The sequence below is a fragment of the Heterocephalus glaber genome, unplaced genomic scaffold, assembly GCF_053883595.1.
Source record: "Heterocephalus glaber isolate CG9 unplaced genomic scaffold, H.glaber_assembly_v1.0 deba00001572, whole genome shotgun sequence".
Classification (NCBI taxonomy): Eukaryota; Metazoa; Chordata; class Mammalia; order Rodentia; family Bathyergidae; genus Heterocephalus; species Heterocephalus glaber.
In genome coordinates, this window is record NW_028258357.1 from 4537723 (window position 1) to 4550649 (window position 12927).

At 32.6% G+C, this 12927-nt stretch overlaps 1 protein-coding gene across 4 annotated transcripts in view; it reads left to right on the forward strand.

The window, feature by feature from the left end:
- Positions 1–12927, forward strand: part of LOC101723938 (ALX homeobox protein 1) — a 247726-nt gene that overhangs the window by 169918 nt on the left and 64881 nt on the right. For 3 of the 4 annotated variants that reach the window (XM_087192559.1, XM_013066581.3, XM_087192560.1), the window contains 2 exons: positions 6222–6354; positions 7648–7708. In XM_087192559.1, coding sequence (XP_087048685.1) covers positions 6222–6354; positions 7648–7708 — 194 coding nt within the window. Of the gene's footprint in view, positions 1–6221; positions 6355–7647; positions 7709–12927 lie in introns of those variants that run through there. The other variant, XR_015443501.1, reaches the window with a different exon arrangement.

A 12927-nucleotide genomic window follows, 5' to 3' on the forward strand; every position in this document is an offset into this window, starting at 1 on the left:
GGTTGTTGCTTGTCACACACAAATGGCTCTCAGAGAGTTATTGGTTTCATGCCAGTACTGTCAACTTTCCAACAGCAGATTGGATTGGTTAAGGAAGAAGCCATAAACAGCCTATCAACAAGTATTTATACAGATGTTAATGAAATTAAAATTCTCTTAGGATAGCATTTATGCCAAATTCCAATTTTAGTTGTTCTTTATTTGTGAGGTATGATGCAATAACTTCTTTTAATAAACACATACAGAACACTTATACTTTATAATGTAATTAAATGTTTAGTATTTCCAGCATAAGACACATTGAACTTGCCATTTATGAAAGTTACCAAAAATAGTTTCCATCACATGAAGAAGCATTTTACTCAGCTAGCGCCATGTCCTCCAAAAGCTTTTGGTAAAGAAATGAACTCATCTCTATCCATGAACCCAAGTATATTTGAAAATTATATTATGAAGGAAAACCATTAGGGGAAAAATAGTCATGGGAAAGTTGCCATACATACTAAAAATATAAATACTTAGCTTATTTTTGTGTGCCCTAAATGATAATTGAATCTTAATTTCCCTCAGTATAGGACATTATGCTATATTGAAAGTTTAGAAAATTGTTTTATTGGAAGCATATGGATTTAATGAGCACTTTTATTTTGGTTTTCATGAAGAAAAGAATAATATTTCCATTAATTTAAAAAATACTTCATTTCTTCCTGAGAACTTCTTAAAGTGATGGTGCTTTCCTCTAGGATTGTTGTCCCATGTTACCATATCATGGAGTAACTTTTTAATCGTTCTGTTTTATTTTGTTATCTTTGTCAATTTTCATTCCAATCTAATTCTGAGGTTTAAATGCAAAGTTCCTATTATAATTAAATTAATAATTTTACAGTGTTGGCCTCTATAATATATAGTTTTGTCTTCATGCTAAAAAATCTATGCATTCATTCTCCTTTTCTGAAGAAATGAAGAACATTAGTCAGCTGTAATAATTATTCCTTTATTCCATCAATATTTGTTGGGTGTTATACCATTACTTACTATTTAAAAAGCATAGAAGGCCAAACCAACACATATATAGAAAAGTATAATGTAATAAATGCTGTCATGCTGTCTTTGTAGGGTCCTCTGGGATGAGCAGCCCTCCACTAATTTCAGTAAGAAGTATCCTGATGGGAGATCAGGAAGTTTACCCCCCAAGAATGTAATTTCTGAAGTAAAACCTGATAATCTGAAACAGGACTGTCACTGGTTAAGCGGAGAATGCCAGACAGAAAGCTGTATAAGGAAAAGTATGTGGGCAAAGGGAGCATGTAAGTAACTATAAGATGCCTAGGGCAGTAAGGTAGGATCCTAACAGATGCACCTGAAGGCGTAAACCAAGACCTGTATGGCTTGCAAAAAAATCTTTGAGTTTAATCAAAAGCAGTGAAGAAACAAGTTTCATCTATTGGTTTGAGGACTCTGTGGGGCACATAGGGTTTGGATACTTGTCCAAAAAGAAGATAAAAATGAAGATTGGAGAATTTGAAAGGAAATCATCATACAAGGCCAGTGCAGACTAAGAATTAGAAAGGACCACATTAGAAAACTCCAGAGATGAATCCTAAGAAGAGTGGATGACCAGGGAAAAGAAGCTCTTCAACAACACTGTAGAGTTTGGCCAAAAAACTGAAAAAAAAAAAAAAAAAAACAAGAAGAATATAGTGAAACAAAATCCAGAGGAAACAAGCCTTTCAAGAAGGAAGAAATGGACAGTAGTGTGTAATACCATAGAGGAAATTGGTAACATAGTAAATTCAAAAAGGCCTAAATTTTAACAGTATGGTGATTTTATGTGCACTGTCCCAGTGAAATAGTATCATGAAGAAATTGAATATTGCTCAGGTCTAAAGCATAAATGGCAAGTGAGATTGTTCAAGAAACTTATCTGATTAGAGAGGGAGAGAGAAGAGTAAAAAGCATTTTTGACAGGTACTGAAAATACAGAAGACAAATGAAAACTAATAGCAATAAATTCCAGATTACATTATTGCTTCTCAGTCTTTTGGCTAAGATCAAGTGTAATTCCAGATTACATGGAATAATTATAGGTCTACAGCATGGTTGAAGATGTTGGATTTAGGAGAAGGCGTGCCTTTTGTGAGAGATAATAAAGGTGCTGTTGCACAAGTCACCATACACAAGCCTGTTTGCTTCTCTTAAAAGTGAAGCCTGAAGTACCATGGTTGAGGTGTAATAGAAAAGAGGAACCAGATTAGTGGGATACCCAGAAAGTAGACTAGATCTATCTTTTGTTATTGGCTACAGAATATCTGATCTGGGTAACTAAAGAATTCAAGCAAAAAAATTTAGTAAGATGATAATAGTAAAGGCAATTTGGTGTCCTAAAGTCCAGCTGGAAATATGAAATATGCTCAGGAGGATAAAATAGAAGTTAGGAAAAGCTAATGCTCTACTTGGCTAGCCCCATGACATAGAAAACTAAGTCTGTCTGATCAACTATCATCAGAAGCCAGTACATAGACAGGCATACAGCATAGGCTCTGAGATTCTTTTGGACGTGGAAGCACCAACATCTAAAGATTCTGCCAATGAACCTGAAAGGAAGCACTTGGAATTCAGATGTGTTAAGTACATGTCCAGCTCCACCTCTGGAATGTGAATGTTATATAGTACAAACATATACAAAAAATGGGGGGATCAAGAGATGAGGAGAGTAAAAGGAGGGAAGGGAAAGGAGATATAAAAAAGGAATTAAGATGTGTTGTGTATATGTACCAACTCTCCACAAGGAATGTAAGCATTATGTAGTACAAATATGTACTACTAAAAAAAAAATCTGGTGTTAAAATCCAGTGTCTCAAAGACCTGCAGAGAGGAGTTCTTAGACAAAGGCATATATGATTAAAATGAACAAAGAAATCAATGAAAACAGAGAATTAATGTTTGTTAGATAAAAACAATTTTAGGCTTTCTTAGTAAGCACAATTTCAATTCAGTTACTACAATCTGGCAAATCAGATTGTAGTAAATCAAGGAGGTAATGAAAAGTGAGGAAATAGAGAATGAAATTCCTTTTGCCATGAAAGATGAAATATTGGGAGGCTGTAGAATTTGTCCCTAAATCTTCTTACAACTCATGCAGTTTATTGTATTGGGAAATACAAACTTATAAAGGCAGAATGTTCTATAGTTCAGAAGATATTTAGCAAATATACAAATTTACATACATGGAGAACAAGAAAACGTACCCTTTTTTAAAGTACAATAGAAACTAAAATCAGCTAAAGACAAAAAAGAAATTATTTGCACCAATAATAACAAGGAATTTGCGAACGGTTGGTTTAAAAGCATGAAGGAAAATTCCTGGATGTAGTACTTAATTGGAGAGAATTAGAAAGATTTTTCACAAATATAACCCAAAATAAATAATAACATAGACTATTTTACTAGCAGGAAAGACATACATTAAGACTAGAATCAGATAATATTAAATTATTAACAACTCAAATGTTAATAACATCTCAAATTATTAACATCTTTAAAATTTTTAACATATCAACATTGAACTGCAACTCTAACAAATGAACCTCTTCCAGGTCGTGGTAGATTAGTGCAGCCTTTTAAAAACTATTTGTGAATACATATTGTACCAAATTTCTTAAAATATTACACTTTTAGACATAGTATTTTCAGTTTCATATTTAAAATGGATTAGGGTAGATGATCACTAATTTATTGTGTTAACAAGTACAAATCACCAAAATTATATTTAAGATGAAATTTTTATTAAATATAATGCATTTTTGTAGCATGAACTGAAGAGATATGAAGAATACATGTAGTTACAATGTAAACCAAAAATAAAACAAGTCTATGCAAAAGAACCATAACAGCATGCTTTAAAATGTTATTGAGTGGCTGTATTTGGATAGTGGAAGTTTTGCAGGTTTTATTTCCTTTGAACTTTTAATTTCTGAATTGCTTATAATGGGGATGTATTGTATTACTAATAAAATTTCAACAGTTCCTTTAAATAGTCCAGGTCACTTTTAGCCTTCTTACAAAGATGCAAATAGAAGGACTTTAGCATTTTTAAAGATAATCTTACTTTCTACTTCTAAGTGATAAGAGTGACCTTGAAATGGTTTGTCTAGGACAGAATCGTTTTCACCAGCATTCAAATCGTACTATTTTTAATTACATCTACCTTCACCCCATGCGTGTTTTCTTTCTAACACTGAGACCTTGTCAATATACTAATCCATGACTTAGGGAGAAAATTGTTATTATGAGTTGGACCTTTGCCATGAAATCTCTCCTCTTCACTCATGAATTGCTTAGAACCTTGGCTGAGTTCTGTTGTAAAACTGCTTAGGGTTTATGAAGTGCTGTAGAGTAGAAGAAAACTTTCCAGAATGAAGTGCTTTAAAAGTGACTATTGCAAGTATGTATCACTGTTTATTAAAAAACAGAAAGCCAAGAGTCATTTCTATTTCAACTGAAGGTACACTTGTTAACAATGAATTTTCTACATAGTGGGCTCAGTTGATCATCAGAGTCACAGTCTTGCTGTTTTCTGTCACTGACCAATTGGGTTCAGCATATACTCTGGTCAACTAAAAAAGGTAGTAGATGTGAAGCTAGGACTCTGCAGAGGAGGACTTACTTCTATGTGATAACTGACTTTAGCAACTCCAAATCTTCCCTTGGAGTATATAACTTAGTTTCTACATGTTTATGAAGCTATTTATCAGAACTGTGCTGCTCATATTTAGTGGTCAGATCAGATACGCAAAGCAATTGTTTCTCTGTCCTCTAATTTTCCCTCTATATCAACTGTTGAAGAGCTGGGATAAGCTCAGCATGCAAGGATTGTGGCCACTTTGGAAACAAGTGGTATAAAAAGTAAGTGGAACTTAGAGTTTAGGAAAACAAAGTGTTTTAACTTTCCTGAGAATTGACTTCAACATCTCTGAATTGAAAACTAGCCATTGTATTGATAGATTAATTATGGAAAAATTACGTTTTAGAGGTATTATTCTCAACATGTTCACAATGAAACGTTTAACTTGGTGTACACATAGGAGTGCATCTGTGCACATTCACCATTCATTCAAAATATGCTTTATAACATGGTTCATTTTCCCCAAATAATTTGAAAATATGTTGACTTTCTGCAAACATCTATGATGAGATAATATTTCAAACAAATAGGCTGACATTTTAAAAACCAGATTTTAAACCATTTTTATGAGTTTAATTACCATAAGTTACTTTTTGAGAGGTATTCTCCCTATGATGTACAATTAAGCAGGCTTACAGAGCTAACAGGTCTAAATATTTCTTGGTCATGACATCAATAAAGAAGGCTCTAAAACGGGTGTCTTCAGTGTGACGCTGAAATGAGTGGCATGGATATAGCACCAGTATCTACATGCTGGAGATTTCTTTCATATATATATGAAAGAATATATATATATATATATATATATATATATGTGTGTGTGTGTGTGTGTATAGTAATTTTTATTATTTGAATACGAGGCTTCAATTTTCCTTTTCCATTTTCAAAAGTAGTTTACTGATTTTTATATTTGTTAACCTTTTATTCTTATGTGGTATAACTTCTCATCTCAAATTTTTTCCATATTCATCTTTATTATTATACTTTCCCTATCCTTGAAATAGCTGCTATACAATAAGCATAAATTCCTTGAAACCCGATGAACTATATTCCTAGCTTAAAATGTATTATCAGCTTATACAAACCAAGCTCAGTTTTATATACAGTGAAAATCCTGTTTCAAATGTGCTCAATATAATCTACAATTTCTACATATGGATAAGGCTGGTGTAAGTGCAATTAGATTTGAAAATTAGCCTAGAATGACTTGACAGCAAACAGATGTTCTTTTTATATTAGAATTTCATTGTTGAACAAAAATAACCAAATTTTTAAATTAAAAATTAAAGCATAAATCTTTAAAATGGTGTTTTTGTAAAACATTTCCTTTATTTTTTCAACATAGATGGGTTTGAAACTCAAGCAGAGAAAATACTTCATTTTTAAGTGATTGAAACTATTTTTCTTGCAGATGATTTAGTCACCATGAATTGGTCAGTAATTTTTTCAACCTTGTGATGAAATTGTTACCCTTAACTGAGCTGCAAGGCCAGAGTTTATTTCCTTAAATAACAAACTTTCCATATGTCTTCCCCAGGTAAGGAAGATGACTTAATCTACAAAGACACCTCTGCCAATGAAAAATTGGAACAGAGTACAGCATATACATACGAGTGGCTTCACACACAGGTTGGGGTTCATGAAACAACTAGTTCCAGAAATATGAAAAGGTGAGGTCATTTCCTTTAAATTAGATTTTTGCATTGTAAACACATCTTGAAAACTGAAACCTAGGTTAATTGTGCTAACACAAACATGACTTTATAGCCAAGGGCCAATGCACCATGTTACTAGGTTATAAACAGGCCTTTCATATAAAATAGATTCAATCACTCCTTATGTATTTTGCCATAAAATAATTAGAAAGAACTCTATTCTGTAATGCTTAACACCAACAGTTAACCCAGACAAATTATTCTACATTAGAGCATGAAACATGAAAGTATGGTGTACAAATGTAAATGTCATATATTGTTTGTATTTTATTTGTTATCATTTATAAACTTGGCAGTTAAAACTATAATTTTGCCCTTTGTAATAACATATGAGTTGAACTTCCATATGTGATGATATTTATCCATTCAGTTCTTTTCAAAATATGGAAATTATATGGGAGCATAAATGAAAATAAAATTAAGACATTTTATAATTTGAATTGGGCCATGTTTTTTGTGAACAAAGGAAGTAAAAATAAAGCCATAAATATTTGAGTAATTTTATTGTCAAGTCTTTAAATTCATGGAAATGATTTTATGTTGGTACTAATCATAGCAGCCTTATAAGTGTAAATAAATGGAGCAGAATCCATCACTTAACATTTATATTAGCCAAATATAAGAGCATTAGTATAGATATAATACATAGAAAATTAGAAGCAAGGTGTTTCAGGATGAATTTTAGATATGCTTCAATGTTTAGCAATATCACCAATAAATGATCTGTATTTAAGTATATAAACTAGTAAGCATTTAGTCATGTCATTTTGTTTTGAAAATATAACTTCTAAAGGAATATTTTAAGAAAAATTGTGCAAGCACTTCTGTCCACGTTAATTAAAATAAATGTTCATTATAAGAATTAGTGTAATGCATTAACTATCCTACAACTGCTTTAAAGCTATGCTTTTCTCAAAAGACAACTGAAGTACAGTATATAAATAAATATATACAAAACATTTAAATTTTTTATAGCATGAACTATCACTATTAATGCTTTCAAATTCTTGCCATTTGATATGTTTTTATTTGTTGAAGAAAGGCAGTGTTAGTCATGTAGAAATTGGAATTTCAAAGTAACTACAGAAAGATGTACATTATTATTTATCTTTGCCTAGACTTAATTTAACAAGACCATTATTTCCATTTTATAAATGATGATGTTGCCCAAATTTTTCACATGGGAATTTCTTTCATATCTTCCAGTACATTTATATTATAATATTTTCTCTTTTTGTCACGATGCAGCAATCACTTCTTGCCTGAGTTAGATCCAGATGTACTTAATGGTAGAAGAGTTCAACTTGTGGTAAGAAATGTGTTTAAAGTTATAGAAAAATGTTACAGTCACCAGTGCTCAATAAATGATACTTTAAATATGCTCATAATTAATTTAAACTATGAAAATATCTCAACTATATCTACTTGCGAGTGACTTCAAAATACCATGTTAAAATAATAACAGGTTTTCTTGATTTATAAATTTATAATATGACATTGCTTCAAAATATTAATTTTAGTTGACACATAAAATTATTAGCATGCTACCATTTTGAAATAAAATTAGTCTGCATGGAAGTTTCTTACTGAAATGAATTTCTTGAAAATGTTAAAAAGTAGAATTTGTGGACTCAAGGAAAATAGTAAGACATCCTCACAACTCAGAAAGCCATAAAAAAAAAAAGAAATTCTGAGCTTAATCACTCTAAGTATTATAGAATGAATTAGCACTTATTCCAAAGGTAAATAATTGGAGCTACAAGGGAAACCAAATCCTAAACATTAGACAATAGCACTGTATATGCATTGCTGCATTCAATTGTATCAAGTGCTATTAGAAGGAAGAGTATGTAAGCCAAGATGATAGCCAATATATGGCCCAGAAAAAAATGAGTCCCACAGAATGAGAAACTTCATCCTATGAACAGTGACAAAAGTGTGTAGAATCTTTGGCAGGTAAAAATAGATAATTCAGGTGACCCTAACTTTATAACAGCTTCCATTTACACCAAACAACTAGTATTCCTTGCTCAGACTCTACATTTACTAAGGAAATTTATTATAATTTAGTTTTCCATTTAAAATTTCAAATAAAGATAATGTATTTTTGTATAAATGAGTAATATGGTGTCTAGTGCAGTTATATCATTTTTACGAACAGTTTGTTCAAGGAGTTTTCCAGAAGGAGGAACAAAATAGTATAACAGCTAGCTAAAACTTACATATTTATAAAAATATAGAATATGTACAGATTCAAAATACAACTTCATTAAATATCTTCTTGCAATTTAATACAGATCCCTCTGGGAGAGTACCATGCAGATTACCCAAGGAAAAATGGTTTTCAGGCTATTAGCACTATACATATTATTGACTACACTTTGGCACAGATTGGTCAGTGCCCACTTTAGAGCAATAATGGAGAAAACAAAAGTAGCAAGAAATGCCGTGATAAAAGAAATATTTACTTATTACATATTTAAAAATGAATGAGAATGTATTAGATTACTGTCTAAATGGTTCTACAAGATTAATCCTCAGCCATTAATCCTCTTTGTCCATAGCCCTGTATACAAATATATAGCAATAATAAATGCTGGTTTTTTTCTCATTGAAATGGTATAAGTGAACACAAAAGAAAGGCAAATTGGAGTGGAGCAGAAACACACAGATGTTTTGATCCTGTGTGTAGAGGCGGGTGAAGAGATTGGTGACTTAAGTCAGGAGGACACTGGGCTGACTGAAGCCTGGAGCAAGTGTGTTGCCATGTGCTAGGGAGTCACCTGTACCAGGAGATGAAAGACAGATGATTTCCCAGTTGGAACCACACCACAACTAAGAGAAAAATGAAAACAAGTGACTGCAACTGTTGCTTAAATATAAGAACCTTGGGCTGGGGATTTAGCTCAATGGTTCCACCACCTGCCTTGCAAGCGCAAGGACCAGAGTTCGATCCCCAGTACCAAAAAAAAAAAAGAATAAAATAAATAAATAAATAAATATATATATATATATATATATATAAACCTTGACGATATGTAAATTATACCCAAAATAAAAGGAAAGAAAATTATGAAACAAAAGTGACCAAATGTTGTAAAGATTAGAGAGATATACAAATTAAAAATCATTGAAATATAGGCCTAGACTGCATACAATACTGTATACAATATGAGAGAATTAGTGAATTTGAAGATTACCTACAAAAGAATGGCAATTGGATTGGCAGTGGACTTCATATCAGAAGCAGTGCAAAAATACAGTGGCTTTCTTTCTTTCTTTCTTTCTTTCTTTCTTTCTCTTTTCTTTCTTTCTTTTTTTGGTACTGGAGATCAAACTCAGGTCCTTGCATGTGTAAGGCAGGCAACGGAACCACTGAGCTAAATCCCCTGCAAGTGGGTTATTTCTTAATAGGGATAAGTATAAATATCAGCAAGAACATTCTCCCCTAAACTTTGACAATGCGGACAGGATAAACCATAATCCAATATTTAAATCCTGGATTTTGAAGAAGCTAGTAAAGAACATCTCTTTTCTTCTTAGCAAGACCTAAGTATGCAACAGGACAGGCAGGAATAAGAAAAACAGAAACAAAAATATCATTTTTATTACATTAACAATCTATTGGAAAGCATGTCAAAAGTAAAACAATTGTATTATTAATTGAATTAAATGTATCCAGAAAAACTTGAGGATTTTCCAGAAGAGATTCATATTTCAGGTTCTCCAAGAAACATACTCTGAGATCTTGAAACTTGAGTGCAGAAAATTTATTGAGGGAAGCTTTCAGGAACAGTTTCTCCAGGAAATGAAAGATACTTGGTTGGGGTAGCAAACAACTGTAATTCCAGTAATCTAGGAGGCTGAAGCAGGAGGATCACAATGGATCCATTGGAGACTGTTCTGGGCAACATAACAATGTAGTGAAACCTTGTGTTAAAAAAAAAAAAATTAGAAGTCTGAGGATATAGCTCAGGGTGAAGGCCCAGGGTTTAATCTCTAGTAGAGGGGAAAAAAGAAGCAGGATTTAACAGGAAGAGAAGGTGAACTTCAGAATAGCTGCAGCGAAGGAAGTAAGCCCTGTGGTTGATATAGCTTGGGGCAAGAGAACCAGGCTTCTTTGCTCCTGGTGTTTGGACAAGACAGTTTTCTTAGCTAACACAATTTCCTTAGAGAGGTTCAATTGAGACACAGCAGGCAGAAACTTTCTTAGAAATGCAAGTTTTGGACTTTGTTGTTAAACTTGACATGGGCAGGGTATGGTAGCACTAAATTGTCCATTCATGAATACATCAACTCAGTATATAAAATATATCGACGGAGCCAGACATGGTGGCACATGTCTGCAATCCCAGATCTCTGAGAGGCCCAGGCTGGAGGATCACAGGTTGAATGAAGCCTAGCCTGACCAAGTTATTGACTTAATGAGAACCTATCTCAAATTTTTTTAAAAAAAATATAAATGGCTGGACATATAGCTCAGAATGAAGGCCTTGGGTTCAATCGCCAGTATCACCAAAAAGAAAAAAAAAAAGTGCCTGAATACATGTATAAATTAAAAGTAATCCTAACCGATATCACAGCTGATTGGGGGGCACTTGAAAAATTTCTCTGAAATGGGCCTTGAGACACAAAAACTCAAGGCAGGGAAAAAATATGTGTGTGTGTGTGTGTGTGTGTGTGTGTGTGTGTGTGTAAAAAGAAGAGCAATTTTTATACGAAGACTTAGTACAAAACTAACGCAAACTTTATTGTACTGTCACAGGCTTGGATGAAGAGAGTTCCTAATGAGCTCAGGTATAGACCTATGACTGTATTGGAATGCTTTCTACGATAAGGTGGTAAAAGTGTCTGTACAACAGTGGAGAGGATTTAGTATGGATTTTAGAAGCACTGAAAATCCCCAAACCAGATAAGATAAAAGTAAAGGATATCTTTGTGCCTTAGCAGTAAATAAAATCTTCTTTTAAAAGATATACTACATCAAATAAGATGGCAAAAATCAGTGGAATTGACTGTCAAATCTAAGATTCTTTTCCATGGAGGATTTTATAGAAAAGGTTAATAGACGTGACAGACATGAGCAAACTATTTTCAGTGCCTAAAACTAACTAGAGTTTAGTAATTAAATATAAAATTATCTCTTGCAAATAATGGATTTTGAGTCAAGTAATCCAATGAGTACATTAGAAAAAAATATATAAATGAGTAGTTCACAGAAATGATTCCCAAATGGATAAACGTATATGAAAGATGCTCAGTTTCCAGATGAGAGAGTGGAAATAAGAACAAGAACGCTCAAGACTTTACTCATCTGAATGGTAAGCATTAGAAAACAGAGCAGTGCAAAGTGCTCTCAACAATGTGGAAATGTTCATGCACGATCAGAGCACTGAAGGTGGAGGCTCTTCTAGTCATTCTGAAAAGATATCCGTTGGTGTTTGTTAAAGTCGGCCTTTGTGTGCCCTATTATTCTTCAGACCTACTCCAGGAGGAAGTTAAGATTTCAGTTTCCCCCAAATGACCTATGGATTCAGTATGATCTCATAAAGTTTTTTGATGGAAATGGACAAACTAATTTTAAAATATATGTGGAAATACAAATGACCAATGCAATCTTCAGAAAAGAAAAAGTAAAAGACTCACACTACGTCAATTCAAAAATTGCTAAAAAGTGCCAGTAATCAATACTCCTTGTTACTTACATTAAGATGGAAGCATCTTTTGAATGACAAAGAATAATGTATCATGAGGAATATCAATACTAATGAGGGTGAATAATTTTCTATAAAGTACCAAAGCAATAAAAGAGACAGGATAACCCTTCAATAAATGTACAAATAGGTTTCTACCTGAAAAAATGAACCTAGATTCATAGACTCCTACTTCACACTATGCACAAAAATGAATTTAAAATAAATTATGGATTTAAATATAAAAGGTAAAATCACAAATACTAAAATAATCTCCATAAACCTGTGGTGGAGGGCCGAGGATTTAGCTCAGTGGTTCCAGTGCCTGCCCCGCAAGTGCAAGGTCCCGAGTTCGATCCCCGGTACCAAAAAAAAAAAAAAAACAACAACGAAAAAACCACAAACAAATAAACCTGTGGTGGATAAAGAGAACATAAAAAATGTAAACCGAAAAAACAAAAGAAAAGTTAAGTTAAAGATAAAAATAAACTTTACTTCAAATATAAAAACATTTAAGTTTCTTTTCAGAAAACGTGATTCAGACAATGAAAATTCAAACAACAAAGGAAAAATCTATATTTTCTTTTTCTTTCATAAACACGTAAAAGACACTGAAAATCATTAATAATTAGAAAAATAATTGAAGTCATAATATGAGACTATTCTGTGAAGGGGAATGGGATAAAATTAAAATAAAGTTAGTTTTAAAAAATATGTTACTAAAATGACATTTCCTGGTGAGTGTGCAGAGAAATAGTGTCCCACTCACTGCTGATGCAAATCATACAGATGCTCTTGGAAAAAAAATAGTCAGCTTCTTATGACCTAAAAATTC